Source organism: Tenrec ecaudatus, chromosome 12, assembly GCF_050624435.1.
Source record: "Tenrec ecaudatus isolate mTenEca1 chromosome 12, mTenEca1.hap1, whole genome shotgun sequence".
Taxonomy (NCBI): Eukaryota; Metazoa; Chordata; class Mammalia; order Afrosoricida; family Tenrecidae; genus Tenrec; species Tenrec ecaudatus.
Genome location: NC_134541.1, coordinates 125,779,041 through 125,797,600, shown reverse-complemented (window position 1 = coordinate 125,797,600; position 18,560 = coordinate 125,779,041). Strand labels below are relative to the sequence as shown.

Below are 18,560 nucleotides of genomic sequence, written 5' to 3'. Positions count from 1 at the left end.
GTTGTGTTTTTAACCCTATCAGCCCTGAGTCTATAAGAAGTAATAGCTCGTTTTATAACTGTCCCGGAAGCTCTTTGGTTCTAAGAGAGAGACCCGATCTGAGAATGGACAGATGGACAGACGGGAACTTATTTTTCTCTCCGTCTTGACTCAGTGCACTAAAAGCCGTGCTCAGGGCCCAGCCTTTGCTTATTACCACAGCCGTGACCGTCAACATCGGTCACTTGGACTCCCGGGCCCTGGGCTTCATTTGGTAACGTGTCACAATCAACTGCTGGTGATGACATGATTAACCAATGCCATCACCTGCCGGGGATGACCAACATCCCATTTTCCATTGGCAAATCAACCTCTGATGTGCTCATGCGTAAGGGTGTAGCCAAGTGAATCCCAAACGCTGATCTTTAAGGCTTTCTCCCAGGGCCAGTCCAAGTACCCCACCTGTATTAGGCAAGCAGTTCAGAAGACAGAGTCTCACAAGGGATGGGATATAAGAAATTCTTCACAAGGGATTGAAAGAATGGAATCAGCGAGTAAAGCTATTTCCATTGCCTCACATGCGTGTGGAAAGTTGGACGTTGAATAAGGACAACCAAGAAGAATTGATCCAGGTGAATGGTGGTGCCGGAGAAGAATATCCAAAGTCCTCTGGACTGCTGAAAGGACAAACACATCTGTCTTGGAAGAAGCAGGACCAAGAGTGCGCCTTAGAGGCAAAAATGGCAAGATTTCGTCTTACATACTTTGGACATCTTGTCAGGAGAGAGCAGCCCCTGGAGGAGGATGTCATGTTTGTAAAGTGGAGGCGCAGCAAAAGAGAGGAAGGCCCTTGAGGCCTTGGACTGACGCTGCGTGTGGCTGCAGCCATGGGCTCAGGCACAGGGATAGTGGTGAGGATGGCACAGGACCGGGCAGTGCTTGTGTTCTGTTGAGCGTGAGGTCACCGTGGGTCAGAGCCGACTGAATGGCACCCAACACGGACAACAAAGGAAGCTAAGAAAGACCAGACTAGGACAACTGCACTCTGCAGGAGCCCCGTGCCTGAGAGTAGCAGCAGCATGGTCAGCTCTACAGAGAGCCCTTGTCGACTTCAAGCACCAGTGATTCCCCATGGACCCTCAGTGAGTGCCGTGAAGAGGAAAACCAGGCTGCCAGAGAAACCTTACCCTTCCTGGAAGGCAGCCAAATTGCCCGTGGTGTGCCCGCAGTGTTTTCCAGACCAGGGGCTGTGAACTCACCCAGAGGCCACTTGCTCTGCACACGCACCCGAGACTGTACACCACTGCGTGTCCCCGTAGAGGATGAGCAGCCGAAGACCTGTGTGTGCAGCAAGAGCAGGAAAGGTGAAACCGATGTGGGAGCCACTGAACCAGGAAGAACAGCCGTGATCTTGCAGTGCCCTCTAGCGACAAACCTTAGTATCATTTCACACGGAGAAGTACCAGTACTTGGTGTCCAGCTCCTATCTCAAGACAGACACCAAAGGAGGGTACGTGTTTGGAGCCCAGAGGCGTTATCTCGGTGACTAACTACCACAGTTGCAGAATCTCCATAAATTAAAGCAAACAGCCCGTGGTATGTGGCAAATCACACAGACTTTGGTTTGTGGCCCATAATTAACCAAACTGGCTTCCTCATCAATGTGGAAGAAATTTGCCTTCTGTTTCCTTACAAGTTCTGTTCTCTTAGTTTCTTAAGGCTGTTGTAACAAGTTACTGCCAGCTGGTAATTACCACAAAACACAAACTTTTGACTTAAACAACGGGGAAAAATTAATATTTAAACAAAATTTGAGACTTATTGGAATCTTACAATTAAACACAATTATAAAGAACTTTTTAAAATCATTTTAATTGGGGGCTTATACAACTCTTACTTATCACAATCCATACATCCATCCTGTCAAGCACATTTGTACATTTGTTGCCATCATCATTTCCAAAACATTTTCTTTACACTTGAGCCCTTGGTATCAGCTTTCCCCTACCCCCTCATGAACCCTTGATAATTTATAAATCATTTTTTCATGTCTTACATTGACCGATGTCTCCCTTCACCCAATTTTCTGTTGTCCATCCTCCTGGGAGGGGATTATAGGTAGATCATTGTGATTGGTCCCCCCTTTCTTCCCCACCTTCCTTTTCCCCTCCTGGTATCACTACTCTCAATATTGGTCCTGAGTGGTTGATCTGTACTGGAGTCCCTGTGTTTCCAGTTCTTATCTGTACCTGTGTACCTGCTCTGGTCTAGCCGGATTTGTAAGGTAGAATTGGGGTCATGATAGTGGCAAGGGAGGAAGCATTCAAGAAATATAGGAAAATTGTCTGTTTACTCCGTGCTACACTGCACCCTGACTGGCCCGTCTCCTCATTGTGTTACCCTGATAACACATTTGGACCTCTCTAGTTGTAAAATATTAATAGCATTGCCTTTATTTCAGCCATTTTTCAGTGTACAGACCAGTGGTGTTAATCTCACTCAGTGTTGTGCAGCTGTCGCTAAAATTTGGTTCCAGAACTTTTCATCACCTCCAACAAAAACTGAACCACTATTCAGTTTCCCTTCTGTACGCCCTCCCTCTGGCCTGTGGTAGCAGCTACCAGTGGACTTTCAGTCTCTCTGGCATCTGTCTCCTAGTCTGGCTATCTCATGGAAATGGGTTCATGTTTGTGCTTCTGTGTCTGACTTAGTTCACTTAGCATGGCGTGTTTGAGATTCATCCTTGTCTTCCAAGGTCATTTACCAATCTGACACCAACCACCCGCTCCTCTCACAGCACTCTCTGGTCTGTATTTCTCTGTTGTGTTCGACAGTGTTGCAGTGGCCGCGCAGAACTCACGGACAGTACTCATCGTACTGGGAGTTAGCAGCTTACAATTTAGGATCAGAAATGCGCAGGATACAGTTCTTCAGACAGGACAGCTTCTTGTAAGTCAGTGGTTCTCAACAGTTTCTCATGTGGTGGTGACCCCCAACCATAACATTATTTTTGTTGCTACTTTATCACTGTCATTTTGCTACTGTGATGAATCAGGTGACCCCTATGAAAGGGTCGTTGAACACCCCTCCCCCAAAGGGGTTGCGACCCACAGGTTGAGAAATGTTGCACTAGACGCTCCCTTCTCACATCAAACAAGGGAGCTGGCCCATTAGCCCCTGCCCCGAAGGGGTTCACAAGCAAAGCTCTTTCATGAGGCCAAGCAGGTGAACAGCACTGAAAACACCCATTTATGAACTTCTAAGGCTGTAGGTCAGCGGGGCTTGGTTGGATTTTCTGTGAAGAGTTTCTCAAGGCCAAAGTCCAGGCTAGCCTCTTCTCCAGAGAATTCGGGGAAGCATCAGACAGCACCTCAGATTGTTGACTACAGCCAGTTCCTTGTGCTTATAGGACTCTGTTTGCTGTTGCCTGAGCTGCCTGGAAGCCCCCTGGTGCAGAAGCCACCAAATCATTCCACAGTTCCGCCATGCTTGCCTCGCTGTCGATTTTCCAACCAGCATAGGCATGGTGGGCAGCTTCCCCATCTGGAAGCTGTAACCGAGCTAACGTGCTGCTGGGTGTGTTTTGGGGCTCCCCACCGAGGAACGCAGTGAAAGCTGTGGGCACGCGAAGAGCAGCAAGGTCAGCGTTTGGAAGGGATTCCAGGTGGCCTGCAAAGGGCCTTGCCCAGTGTCCGCCACTGCTGCTCACGCCCTTGGCCAGGCCCCAGCATCACCCACAGGCTGCTGCCCAGCTGTCTGTACGCCACCCAGGTGTGAGCTGGCCGGGGCCAGTCAGCTCCTTCCAGGGCCTGCCTTCCCTCCCCACTCCTGCCCTCCTCACCTGAGCAAGGCGGGGAGTAGAGCCATGTGCCTCGCTCAGGCAGGGGCTCCCGTTTATAGGAGCAGAAGTTGTGGGCAGCGAGTAGGTGGCTAGCCTTTGCTCACTCGTGCTCCGGACTGTCCCCTAACATGCTTTCTCTTCCATCTCTGTTTTTGTAAACCTAGAGGCAAGCGTGGGTAGCTGCCTGCCCTTCTCGCAGAGGTGGCCATGGTGAATGTCGGTTGTGACTACAAACACCTGCCTCCCCCTTTCGAACCGAGTGCTGAAATGCACTGCCGTGGCTAAATGGGTGTCAGGGGCCACCCAGTTCTCTCAGAGCAGGGACCCCTTCCTCCTGCTGCCATCCCTAACCCCTTACTTAGTCTCTTCTCCACACTTAGGAAGCATTTCTGCTGTGCTGCCTGGCATGGAAGGGCCATCCCTATACATGGGCAGTGATCATGTGAACCCAGGAGCCCCGCCTCCTGTAAATACCTAGGAGCCGACCTTTCTACGTGGAGTTACCCCAAAGGTGTTCTTCTCCCTGACCACCAATGTCTCCAGCTTCCTGACTGGCCCGCCAACGATCTGGGCAGAGACCACTACCTTCAAATTGCCAGAGACCCGAAGAGTGAGGCTGGCATTTCGGGGATGCTGGTAGTAGGGATTTTCGTCTTTGCCAAGACGATGCCTTGGGTGGCCGCGGAGCAGTCTCGGGTTTCCACGCGGGGCTTCTGTGGCTGTGATGAACAAAGGTGGCTCCGTTCCAACATTCCCAGACCTCGAAGGCCATCCCAGCAGATGTTACTTCCTAGCAGGGATTTAGCGAGCAGAAATGTGCCGGCTGTGAGCGAGAGAGTAGCCATGTCCAGCCTTACAAAAAGCCTGTCCCCGTGGGCCCCGTGCCACGCACTCTACTTCCATCTTCTCGTGTCAAGGCCTTCAAGGAGCCGCTCTGTGCTTAAGAGGCTTCTGTGCTGTCTGATGTTCACATTACTAGTCGATCACCAACAAAAATGGAAAGCCTTTGTCTTTCTTTCTGTATTGGATCTTTACCAATTTGATCAATTAAGACACAATTTTAAGTAAGGTAAACTGCAAATACCATTACAATGTGGCTAATTTGGGGGCCGCTTCATATGCTTCCAGTGTATACAGAAATGGTAACAACTGCATTCCTAAAAGCCTGCCATTGAAACTAGTCCTAAACGTGTTAATGCTAGAGGGTTAACACGTTTCTGACCCGTGTTCTTTCAGCACCCATAAATGTCTGTTTTTTTCCATCTTTCTAAGGTTTCAGTAATCCCACTAGATCTTATTTTTATACCTTCCTAGAGTTTTTGTAATCCTACTGGGCCCCCAAACAAAAGGAAACTTTCTTAGAATAAGCTGAGATCACAGGGCTGTGACACTGGCTTCCGGTTGCACAGTTGTAAGGTTTTAAGCCAGAGCTGCTGGTCACCTAGCACACCCCTTGTTAAAAACTATGAAAACAGCACGGAGGCCAGAGAAGGCTGCCAGGGCATGGGAGACTGACTCCCACCAGGCCAAGGGCGGGCACACCTTCTTCACCAGCCCTCCTCCCCTATTCTGACACCAGCTCTTCCTCCCACATCACTCTACTTTTCTGTTGGGTCTTAAAAGGTGTTTTTTTTTAATATTGTTGAGATTATGTGCAGCAAAACATACCCACTCAATAATTTTTACACGTACAACTCAGTAACACTGATCACAATCTTGAAGATGTATAACCATGTTCACCCTCCCTTTCTGAGTTGTTCTCCCCTCATTAACAGCAACTCTATCTCAGCGGTTCTCAACCTGGGGGTCGAACGGCCCTTTCATAGGGTCGCCTGATTCATCACAGTAGCAAACTGAGTGATGAAGTAGCCACAGAAATAATTGTATGGTGAGGAACTGTATGCAACGGTTACAGCAGGAGGAAGGTTGGGAACCACTGCTCTGTCTGATCTTCTGAGTTGCTCTCCTCACGTGGCTCCTGTATAGACAGTTCCTTAAAGAGCACTATACTCCAGCAGAGACTTACTAGGTTGGCTGAATTGTTGTTTGCTTTGAAGGAGACTTCAGAGGACATTTCTCGGCGTCAGGTCTAAAGATACCTCAGGGTGCTTCAAGGGTTCATCCAGCCTCCCAGGCTCCAGAAAATTGGGAGTCTGAGGACTTGAGGATCAGGTTCTGTGTTTTATCTCTTTTGAGAAGGGTTTTTCTGTAGAACCTTTGACCAGAATGGTCAGGACCACAACGTGGACTTCAGACCACACAGAAGGTATCAGTTACAATGGGTCAGCAGAAAATGGAGCCTCATTCAAGCCAAAATAATGAAGTTCGGGAGACCAGACTGTCTCACGAGAAGGGGACTAGAGGAACCCCCATGATAATGACTGAAAGACACCCTTGAAACTGAAGCCGCTCCCAGAGGTCAGCTTCCAGTCATATATTAGATGGGACTACAAAACAAACATCACCACACAGGTGCACCTCTGAACAACCAGCTATGAGACCAAACAACAACAGGCAACACTGTCCGCCAACCAAAAATGAGAAGACACGGAGGGGGAGGGAACCAGGACATGTGGAAACACGGCAACACATGGTAGCGGTTGCAGCCACAGTCCTAGAACAAGGTGTGTCTGAACTCTTGTTTAGGAAAGCTAATTCGCCTGGTCACCTTTTACCTAAAGCACAATGAAGTGCTGTCTGACTAAGCTCAGTCAGGACAGCCTGGTAGTGCAGCAGGCTGTGCACTGAACTGCTCACCGCAGGTCCGGTGGTTAGAACCCACCAGCTGCTCCGTGCGAGAGAGATGAGGCAAGCTTGCTATTCCCATCAAGATTCACAGTCTTGGAAACCCATCAGGCGGTTGGTTCTACGCTGTCCTGTAGTGCGGCTGTGAGTCAGAATCTGCTAGAGGCCAGTGGGTTTGCGTTTGATTGAAGGGTAGCTGTACACCATCTAGCTCTTCTGGTCTCACGGCAAAGGAAGGAACTGCCCCTGGAGGCCCTTGGCCACGCACTCCCTTGCCTCCTGATTCTTTTCTCTGCTGCCCAGGACAGTAGAGGCCAGTCGCTGGGTCTTGTCCCAAGTGGCTTCCTGTAAGCCTTTAGGCCTCCAACATTATTCACTGGAGCACTCACTAGATCACAGGCATGAAACCACAACTGTATGCATCCAAGCCAGTGAGCCCAACCCCACAAGGTGTTTGAGCGCAAGCAGCCTCACAGCGACTCCGTTGTGGTGGTGCCTTTCCTATCATTGTCATTACATCGACCACACCACGCTTGCCAATTCAACCCTACACTTAGCCAGTGTGATTTTTCCATCATGGTAGACAGAGGGACTCAATAAACAGTGAGTCCCCTCTCTCCCTCCACTGCTTGGTAAGCACCTGTCGGTGTTAGTCTCTGAACATTAACCTGTTCTTGTCTTCTTGATGCCATTAGTCATACAATATTTGCCCTTCTGTGATTAACCAACGTATCAGAACTTCACATCCCCTCCTCGTGGAGCAGCCGTCCGTCCCGCGTGTACACTGCGTTTTGTTCATCCATTCACCTTGGGCTCGTGCTCACGGTGCTGCGGTGAGCAGTGGCGCCCAGCCACGGTCTGCATCTGTGTGGCGGCGGCTTCTTCACAGATACCTAGGAGTGGGATTGCTGGTGAAGGCTCCCTTGTGCGTCAGTTACAGACTCACAGCCTTTCCCTGCATTTCACTGAAGCACTTTCTGCCGTCAACAGGAAGGATACTGTAGACCCGTCTTGATTCCTCTTGCCCCTAAAAATGCAATCATCTGCGCGCCAAGAACTCGGTTATTTTCTGATGGGAAATATAAGACCCACATATAGGCACTAGTGATGCATGAGAATGTGTGTGTGTGTGTGTGTGTGTGTGTGTGTGTGTAAAGTACTGAATTTCCCTTTAAGTAGTGATAGAAAAGCAGGCTGAAGGGGAAAAAATGTTTTAAGGTTAAGACTTTATGTTGGTCTTTCCAGTGTGGTACCTGCCTTTCTGATGGTCAGTGGTGACCAAACGTCACAGCCCTTGGAAGCTGCCGTGATTGTGATCAGTATCTTACAGGGGAACACACTGAGCCCTCCAGAAACTTAACTTGCCTAAAAACACACTGCAACTAAGTGTTGGCTGGGAGAGAGTCAAACCCAGCTGTGTCTGATTTCTAACACCTTAGCTCCTCTTTGCTCAGTGTCTCAGCCAGCCGGTGGTCCCACCTAGGGTCCCCAAGGCAGGGCCTTCCTAGCAGGGTGTCAGGGTGGGCAGAAGAGGAGCCTCTCCCAGAGCTGTTTTTTCTCCCTGCAGGACCCTGGAGTGCGGATCACAAGGAGAGCCTTCCATGAGAAAGCCCTGAAGACAGAGCCCATACGGCGGCTCCTTCCCAGGAGAGGGCTCCGGACAAAGGCTCGGCCCGGCCCCATGGGGTCGGTGCCGGATACCAGAGCTTCTGGGGGAGGAAACAAGGTCCTGAGGGGACTCAGGACAAGCCCCCAGGGGAAGGGAAGGTGAGCTGGCTCCCTAGTAAGGTGAGGAGGGCCTAAGGCTTCTCTTGGCCACCCCTAAATGCCAGGCCAGCCACTTACCTGCGCCCCAGGTGGGAAGAGCTTCCGAGCTCCATACTCACCCAGAAATCCGGGCCTGTGAGCAGCCCCAAGTTAGGTCACAGGGCCCCCCTTGCTGCCCAGGTGTGGGAAGGACTTCTAGCAGACTGAGGACCTCTCCCAGCCAGCCTTAGAGGATGGGCACCAGAGGTCCTCCGCACCTCCAGTGCTGGGTGCACTGGTGCCTCCGTGTTGCCCCCGCTCATGCCAGCACTCCGTCACCGCCAGCGGCTGGGCCGAGTGCAGGCAGTGCCTCCCCCAGCCGCCGAACTCCTTCCCGTAGCATCATGCCGCTGTGGTCCAACCAGGCCCCAGCCTGGGTAGGCCAAGATCCCTGGGGCCCAGCACCTGCACTACCTCACCCTCCCCTCAGGAGGGGGGCAGGGCAGTTGGGCTGGCCAGGCTACCGGCACCACCTTCTCAAGTCCCCCTGCGTGTCGGTCATGCTGCTCACCTGGGAACTGACAGGACAGAGGACCTGCAGCTGGGCTCTCCCGCGGCTCCACTCCTTGCCGGTGGTGAGTGCCATAGGACCCACGGGTGGGGAGGTAGGAAGTGGCCCAAACTGGCTGGAATGAGCCGGCGCTTTGTAGCCCAGCTGAGAATCTTCACCTGGAGGAGGCCCAGAGCCAAGGAGCCGCTTGACCCAGGAGTGTAGCTCCAAGGGCTTCTTCCATGAAGCTCTCTGCTGCTGGACCTCCCCGACTGCACGCCTCGCGTGCCCAGGGCTTCCTCTGTGCCAGCCACTGTGACTTAGGGACCGAGCTCATTGTCATCCTCACACACCCACGGACCTACGCTTCCTCACCACCAGCCTTCCACGCAGGGAGAAACCAAGGCTCCCTGTGGTTGTGAGGAGACCAGTCCATGGCCTACCAATGCCACAGCCCTATCTGCTGTCCTGCTGCTGGTTCTAGGCCACCATGGGGTGGAGGCTGACTTGGCATCCCTTTTTTTCTCAGTGGGAAATGATACAAAACCCATTTTATACCAACATGAATAGATACTCCTGGACATGGGAATCCACATTGGCATCCATGGTCAAAATGAAACTTGAGACTTCACCAAAATTTGATCCATACGACCATTGTTTTGGGCTGAATCCGTGGCCACCTGGGGTGAGCTTGCTCAGATGTCGTCTGTGGATCTGCAGACCAGCTCCCAGGAGGGGACTTTCGGGAGGCCCCCGTTGACCATCCCACTCAATGGCTTGGAAAGCCCATCAGGTCCTACTAGGCTAAATCCCAAACAGATACTCATCTTCAGGAGTCAGAAATGAGGAAGGAGAATTGGGGGATCTTCCCGAAATCATGTTAACAGTATTTTTTTTTTCAGAACTCTTTCTGCATTTTTTAAAAGAAATCTACAGTCCGTAGCAATCAGGAAGGACTGTAGGCCATAGCCAAAATTCAAAAACTGGGAAAAACCAGCTAACGTTATCTGGAAAATACCAGCAAACTATCTGGAAGTATCCAAATAGCAAAATGGTTGACTCTTCCACAAGAGGCAAGGGCTACCGAGAGTTCCTGGTTGAAATTGCTGATGGAAGGTTCCATTTGTTTCCAGAACACACTTGGTAGTAGAACATTCAGAGGATGTAGATAGGCGGGACTATGGTATCAACACGGTACAGTTGACTATTCGTGAAAGCGACCTGCCGATAACTGGGCAGGACCACAGACACGTTTTTAATGTGTCACCAGTGACAAGAAAGGCGAGTCCACTTGTCACCAGTTCTCACCAGTAGGCTCTGGTTCCAGGTACCAAAGCACCAGCTTAGCCATGGACTTCGCGTGGCAGCGTTCCCTTCGCTGGCGTTTCATTTGGCAGCAGTGGATTTCTTCAAACCAGGAAACGCCTCCGGTGCTGTGTGCCATGCTTCACATCCGAGCTCAAGGAGATGGAGCATACATTTCCCATGTGCCCCAATTTCTTGACTCAGGATTCAGAATAGCATGGATTTCCTGATCCATACTGGGAAGGGTTTTCCCCGTCGAGATAGGATACTCGTCCCAGCACAATGATTGGCTGGACAAGTGTTGCTGCAGAAATCCCCACCTCGGCCATCACCAGCCTTGACATTGAAGCCTCGTGGTTTCAGAGGGCCCTGGAGCCAGTCCCCGATGGCGAGACCTTGGGACAGTCCCCTTCTCTCTCTCTGATCTTGGCTTCAATGGGTGAGACAATATGTGGGAAATAATAGGCTACCCTAGTCAGGCACTATCTGTCCTAGAAAGGGTTCACTGTGTGACTCTCGAGTCAGATAAGCTTAAATTTGAATCCAGGCTCCATTCTTTACCTACCTCTTTGGTTTTTCTAACCAGTCTGAGCCCCGTTTTTCTCTGCTGTAAAGTGGGAACACTGATAGAGCCGATTCCATTGGGTTTTGGTGAAGTTTAAGTGAGCTCCCATGTGAAAATGCTGAACATTGAGGAGGGTGCACTGCAGATGCTTGGTCAGTGTGGACGAGTATAGTTGTCTTCTGTAGCTGCCTCCCAGGACAGTGTGAGGATGACAGGGAGCCGTGTGTGGCAGAAGTGCTTCGTAAACTGTAAAGTGGTGTTCGCGTACTTCAGAGGGGATGGCCAGAAGCTAGGGGCAGTCATTGGTGGGACCTTCCAAGGAAGGGGCCCGAGAAGACTCACTTAAGCCCCCAGAAGGTAGCTGCATGGAGAAAGGTGTACCACCTGAGTGAGCTAGAAGAAAGGGTGCCAAGTGCGCTTAGGTATGGGTTAGTGGCAATCAAGTGGGGGGGGGGCATCCTTGGTGGGGGGGCCGGGAAACGGATATTCAGAAGGAAGCTTTAAGAGTAAAATGATACTCAGTGGAGCCTACCCACCATATCGTTTTGGGGGGGATGAAATCAGAAAACGGGGCCTATAACAAAAGTGTTTGAGGCAGGCGGGGCTCTTGGACTCTCCTCGGACACCTCCAGCTCCCTCTGTGCACGGCACAGGACGGGCACGCATCTGCAGACTTTAGGCCAAACGTGGTCTCAAGGGCTTTTCCAAAGGTGACCTCCGATAATCCTGACCGCAACCCCAGAAAGCACACTCCCGCTCTACTCCGATTTGACACGTGAGAACTTTGAGTCCGACCCAGTGAAACTCATGGTCCGCGGTCACACAGCGACAGGACGGAAGAGTCAGGATTCCGACGAAATCTAAGCTCTCCGCTCCCCCACCAAGCTGCCTCAACTCACCAGGTGCCAAGAGATTTGAACTTGAACAGAGAGGTCGACAAATCTGTGAGATTTTAGTGACTAAGTGCCCTCTTCTCTGCCAACCCTCCCTTCTGAGATGTCTCCTAGTTCTCTCACCCACCTTCTTTGCTCCCAGGGCTGTTCTCTGCTTTGACCTTAAATCAGGGTACCCCCCTTTGGGACTCTTTGCACAGGCCTCTGAGGAATCTATGCCCACGGCTTCAGCTCCCAGTCATCTCCCATTGTGGTTCAGGCTGCCCTCTGAGTGCCAGCCGACAGTCACCGCCTTGACATCGCTTTAGACTCACCTCTCCTCAGCACTGGGGCCTCTTCATCTCAAATACATAGTGAGGGGGCTCCAGGACACCTTCACCAAGGGAACCTCTTCAACCAGTATTTGGGGTACGGATGAACTTCAAGATCAAATGATCAGCAGATGGGCATGAACCTCTAGGGCGAATCTACTTAGCCACTGAGCTCCCTGCAGGGTGCCAGGCCCATCAGCAGAGGCATTAGTCACCAGTTAGACAGCCCCTCAGGGAGCGTCCAGGTTTCTGGAGAAGACAATCTGCCCCACTTACACACAGTTGCACAGTCTGATCAACGTGGAGGGAAAGTTTAGGAGGCCGCAAAAGAATGCAATAGCTCTGAACTCAATCGGGAAATCAAGGAAGCCCATTTCAACAAGATGGCAGCTCATGTACCTTCAGTGGTCTTCTTGTGTCCCTGTGCAGAGTCCCAGGAACCCAAAGGGGCAGTTCTACTCTGTCCTGCAGGGTCCCTGTGCGTCAGAACGGCCCCGGTCTAGGATGTGCTGGATTCCTGTCACGGTGCCGTGGCCTCCTTTAGACCTGGTAAGTAGGACAGCGGCAAAGAGGAAGACCCTCTGTGAGATGGGTTGACACAGGAAAGGGTGTGAGGAGGGCGCCCAAGCCAGCAGGGCTTTGAGTAGGGACCCATCTCCCCGTACCTGACAACCACAACTTGAAACGGTTATTCACCTTTTTTGGTGTGGTTGGTCGTTAGGACGTCACCCTGGTTGGAGAAAGCCACCCACCCACCCCCATCGCCGTCCTGGCGTGTTAACCACGTGATGTTTGGCTCATGTCTTTTCTCGGCTTTCTGTGGATTGTGGATTCTGCCATGGGACGTCCTTCACAGGCACCCGAAATCTAGCCACTCCTCACCGGTGACGGCCATGTTGACCCTCCGGTCCCGGTGTGGTCTGATTTCTCTGAGCTGTAGTTGCAGCCGAGGTGTCCGAGTCCATGTCAAGTGTTAACTAGACCAGCTTGAGTGTCTGCTGAGGAGTCTCCTGGGTCCGCCTTTATCGTGGTGGCTGCAAAGGACGAAGCAGGCTGAGTCTGAAGGCACAGCCCAGGGCCACCTCAGCTTGCCAGGGGCAGGGGTGTGCAGGGGACAGGAAAGCTTCCCACAGGGTACCGACCTGGACACACAAATAACCAAAGGCAGAGGGAGGGAGGGAGGGAAAGAGGCTCCCAAAGCCCAGGAAAACTAGGTCGTTTCTGGTTAGAGAAACCAGGGAGGCCCCTGGAGGAGGTGGCATTTGAACAAGGTTTTAAGGTTGAAAGTGACAGATTTTCATTTCTCAAAAGAAATATTTCATCCTTCAGTAGAAAAGAATCATGGGCACCATTTACAGATAAGGACAGTAGCACCACTTCTTTACACGTATCCCACTGACGCCGTAAAGATGCTGTGATGATCGTGTAAGAGCCCTTAGATGTCATTGCTGTCGGGCCACGGGACGTGTGGAGGGGAGGGCAGGAGCAATACTAGTGCCCATATGCACCTCGGGATCAGTCCCTGAACCCCTCATCTCATCTCAGCCAGAGCTCCAGGGATGATGGGAGCATGGTCCTTTCCCTGAGGATCTCACTTCTGATCCCAAGGGAGTTGCAGATAGAAAGAAGGGACGGTAGAGCGCCACAGTGAAACCCCGGGCCCAAAAGGTGGTGGTGACAGAAGCCTTGGGAGACAAAGAATATCCGGCAGAGCAGGAGACAGGGGCGAGGATCGTGGAGCCGTGTCAGGGGACCAGCACCGCATAGGGCACTTGCCCGCTGCTCTTAGGGTTCTGGATAGGTTTGTGTTCTGCTGTCTCATTCAAATGTTTCCTTTCTCCTGTTTTTAGGAGACAGTTTTTAATCCCCTTTAAAAAAAATAACCTCAACTTGCATGCTTATATTTTTCTCTTTTTTTGACACTAAAAATATTCGGTGCTGTTCATTTACCTCTGCACATACCTTTGCCTATATTCCTTTGTTTTTTATATTTTCTAAATAGTCTATGTTTTAGTTTTTTTATTTGCGTCCCGTCCCCAGGGTATATTATAGGAGGCTCCTTATGTTTTTAAATTTCTAAGTGGTGTTGTTTTATATCACTGTTAGTTGTAGCTTGTGATCAGAGACTGACTTCTTCAAGCCCCACTTTCAAAGTCTACCAAGATCTGCTCTGTAGCTTACTATGTATTGAGTTTTGTTACGATCTGAAACTTGAAAGAAGGTATATTGTTTGTTTGCAGGGTACGGAAAACTGTTTTCTATGTTCATATCTTCTATGTACTTATTTATTTTTTTGATCACTTGTCCAGACGATGTGTTAGAATATTTCCAATAAAATGGTTTCTCACGTCTCTTGCCGCATTCTGGAGTGTTCAATCTCGGGATCTTTCTCGTCGTGTAACTGACACATGAGGTGTTGCACCTGTTTCCTCTTGTTAATCACACCTTGTGGAGAGTGGGTTTAAGAGCTTCTATGCTGGACTCAAGACAGTCTGAGTTCAAATCCCAGTTTTACTATTCATTAGAAGGGATTTCTCCATAAAATGGGCGTTGTAATGGCATCTCCCTGGTACAGATGTTGGGTTAAAGGGGGTGAGGAGGAGAACGTGCTTAGCATCGTGCCTGGCACAGGTAAATCCTATAAAGCTGTAACTAGTTCTTAGGATCATCATCAGGCTGCCTGGCTGACCAGGACTGACATTTGAGACTTTTGGTACAGAGGGAGAAAAGGTCTTTGGGACCATGGTTTCTTCTACACGGCTTGTGAACAGAATTCATAGTCATTGGGGAAAGCAGGCAGAGATCTAGTGTGTTGTACAAGGCAAGCATGTGGGTCAGCCAGGTAGTGGCATACGAATGATGCCAGTGACACACCAGGGTTGCCTGGAGCCAGGGGCAGGTGGCTGGAGGCTGGCCAGTGGAACAGCCCCACCCAGCTTCTCAGAGGGCTCTTAGCAGCTCCAGGGACCCAGCCCCGGTGGGCTGGCTGCTAATGCCTTAGACCTGTGGTCTTGAAGCTGGCACGTGGGCCCTGAAACCACTTCACCCATCGGGGGTTCTATGGCTCCACCCCCTCCTCCAGAGCAGCTGTAGCCAATGATGTGTGTGAATTACAAACGCTCCCAGGTTTTGAAATCGGATAAGCCAGCATTTGTTATCCATACTCCAGGATCAGCCTAACTGGGACTTAAGGCGTGATCACACACGTGTGATCTTACCTGTTTAACTCACCTCCTGGTTCTTCCTGGGAAAACGGCTTTCGTAACCACCGAGCTGGCCCCAGCCCCAGGACAGCCCCATGTGCAGGGAGGAGGACAGTCAGGAGTGCTCGGGTCCGAGGAACGTGAGCCCCCACAGGACTAATTTACACCACGCCCCAAAGGCGCGTGAGAATGGCACTGGGCGTCTTTTTAAATTGTAAATAGAGTAAAAATACCACACCTTGAATGAAACAAAACCACCCCTCACACTCATTACTGAGAATGTAAAACCTTTACAGCACTGCTTCCTAAACAAGGACCCCCGTTTTCCATATGACACCCATGGGACTCCCTCAGAAAATTTTGGTGTCTACATTTGCCCATGCCAGATACTTTGTATAAGTGAGATCACACAATATTTGTCCTTTCGCTTTGGGAGTGCAGAGGGGAGGCCCAAAGCCCCTGTAGGCATCTGGACATCTGCTTACAGAAGGGTCGCAGGGAGGAGACAAGCCAGTGACAGTGCCATATAGCACCGGTGAAACACATTTTTCCTCTAGTTCAGCGGTTCTCAACCTTCCTAATGCCACAATCCTTTCATACAGTTCCTCATGTGGTGACCCCCAACCATAAAATTATTTTCGTTGCTACTTCATTACTGTAATTTTGCTATTGTTATGAATTGGGAGACCCCTGTGAAAGGGTCATTTGACCCCCGAAGGGGTTTCAACCCACAGGTTGAATACCGCTGCTCTAGTTCTTTAATGCTTCCCTCCCCCCACTATCATGATCCAAATTCTACCTTACAAATCCGGCTAGACCAGAGCATGTACACTGGTACAGATCAGAGCTGGAAACAGGGAATCCAGGACAGATGAACCCCTCAGGACCAATACTGAGAGTAGCTTTACCAGGAGGGTAAGGGAAAGGTCAGGGAGGAAAGGGGAACTGATCACAATGCTCTTCCTATAAACCCCTCCCTGGGGGACAGACAACAGAAAAGCGAGGCTTTGGACGGTGTGATACATGAAAAATAATTTATCAATTATCAAGGGTTCATGTGGGAGGGAGGAGGAAAAAAATGAATTGATACCAAGGCCTCAAGTAGAAAATGTTTTGAGGATGAAGGCAGCAAATGTGCTTGACACAATGGGTGGATTGTGGTAAGAGCTGTATGAGCCCCCAATAAAATGATTTAAAAACAAATGTGTCCTTTGGCAACTGAATTTACTCAGGATCGCGTCTCAAGGTTCACCCATGTTGTGGCGTGTGTCAGGATTTCACTTCTCTAAGGCTGAGTCATCTCATCGTAAATATTGCTACTAAGGTTCCGGTCCACACATGCACACAAGCTACAAGGATGGGGAAAGGGGGCAGCGGTGCGTTTGATCTCCTCGGGCTTCACAGAAGGGTCTGTGGGAGACTCGGCCCCAGCCCAAGGGGAGCTTCTGCTGTGGAAGTCAGACCCTCCACCCTCCACCCTTTTCAGTCCTTCAAACAACTATGTCTAGTCATTCTAGCACCAACCCTGCTGGCATCTGAAGCCCCAGGGACCTAGCCTCCAGCTTCATAGCAGCAGTGCAACGCACATGGCAGACCCCCAGTAAGTACATGCGCAAGTTTATTCCAAAGCAAACATATTTAAACGTGTCTCTGCAGTCAGCAGAAGGCTGCAGACAAGTTATCTCCATAACACATTTGTTTGAGTCTTGCAAGGCAGCCTTAAAAAAAAAAAGTACCACCGAAACAGTGACTTCCCCCAAAATTAAAATAAATAAGAACTGAAAACTGATTAATCGGTTCTCAACCACCAAATTTTTAACCCTAACCTTGCCTTTTTATCCAAAACATTGCACAGAAGTTTCAAAGTAAGTAAGTTCAGAGTTAAATAATATAATTTAAGAAACACAACATTAAAAAAGTTTTTAACAACTGCAGTATGGCCTATACCTTGAGACTGATGAGGATCTGGATCTGTGGGCACAGATGCGGAGAGGAGGTATGGAGAGACAGTCACTGTAAGGAAAGGGAGTCCCCTTCCACAAAATCAACTGGTAGCTGCTTTTCAGTTTTTACCCTTCATTGCCTTTTTTCACTAGGACTTGGCTGGTTTTCTCTTAAAAAAAAAAATTGTCTAGTGGGGTCTGCTGTTGGCGTTTCCTTAACTGTTTTCTAAAAGAGCTTACTAAATTATCAACAATATCGACAACACAGTTAACCAGTTTCCTATGATGTTTCTTTTTAAAAAAAACACTTTCTGGGGACCCATGTTTATTTTTTTAATCTAAAAACAGTACAAAATGCCTCAAGAACTAAGAAAATTATAGCAAAACGCTTGGAACATAGCTGCAAAAAGTTTAAACAACGCATACTCACAATGCCAACTAACATCCAGTGACCCAACTAACGTCCAGTGACCGAAACATGAACTGCTTTTGTTTACAAAAACCACGTGCGTCGGGTCGGATTCCAATGTTTTTTTTTAGCTCTGATGCAAAATGTTCTCGACATTTCACTTCAAAATCTGATTATGTCTAGTACTGATGCGGTCGAGTACCAGGGTTTTACTGTATATATACATACACACACACACACACACACACATGTTCTAAAGGAGTAATCTTGATAGAACTTGTAGGAGGGCACAGAACGATCACGGGTGTATTATAAAGAAGGACTGGAAAACAACTTTTAAGAAAAAGGCAGGTTTAAGAACATTGAAAACTGAGACAAGAGCCCAGTAATTTTTACTGAGAACTGTTTTCCTTTCACCACTGAGCACCTATGCATGGACCGACAGGAGCAGCCACATCCCACGAGCATTCTGCTGAGAGACCGTATTTCATCCACCCTACAGACCTGCCCCTGCCCTTTGAGTCTTCCCTCTGGTCCCCAAACAGAACATCTCAGAGGACATGCGTGGAGTCCCTCCCCTCGACGATGCCAAACGCAGCATTTCTGACACGGTGAGACTCCAAGCACCCCAGCGCCTCGAGGCGCAAAAAGAGGTGGGAACAGAAGTCTGTCTGTAGGAAAAGCAGGTGCCAAGAAACAGTAGCTCCACATGTTGATATTGTATCAAAGAAAGGTAGCTATGATGTTAGAGCAATACATTTTTATTTTCCCTCCAGGACAATGCTGCTGAGAGGATAACATCCGCCCATCACCACGGAACATCAGCTATGACTATTACTCAAATTTGATACCACCCACTCACGCCAAAGATGGAAAATTTGAAGATTTTTACCAACTTCTACAGTCTAAAATCTGATCAGACACGCAATCAAGATGCCATGATGATTTCTAGTAACTAGAATGTGAAAGTTAGCAACCGCAAGGAAGAGCCCATGGTGGGACACAAAGCCTTAATAAACAAATCTTACAAACCGTTTTTCTCAGACCACAGTGCTATGCATTTAGAAATC

At 49.7% G+C, this 18,560-nt stretch overlaps 1 protein-coding gene across 4 annotated transcripts in view; it reads left to right on the top strand.

Annotated features, from left to right (window-relative positions):
- Positions 1 to 14,269, top strand: part of BCL7C (BAF chromatin remodeling complex subunit BCL7C) — a 43,010-nt gene extending 28,741 nt beyond the window's left edge. Inside the window, exons 6-7 of one of the 4 annotated variants that reach the window (XR_012787270.1) lie at positions 8,133 to 8,946; positions 10,189 to 10,326. Coding sequence is in view for 3 of the 4 variants with exons in the window: in XM_075564780.1 (XP_075420895.1) it covers positions 8,133 to 8,332; positions 10,189 to 10,396 (408 nt within the window). In the remaining variant the exon portion in view is untranslated. Of the gene's footprint in view, positions 1 to 8,132 lie in introns of all 4 variants that reach the window. The other 3 variants (XM_075564780.1, XM_075564781.1, XM_075564783.1) reach the window with 3 other exon arrangements.
- The last annotated feature ends 4,291 nt before the right edge of the window (positions 14,270 to 18,560 follow it).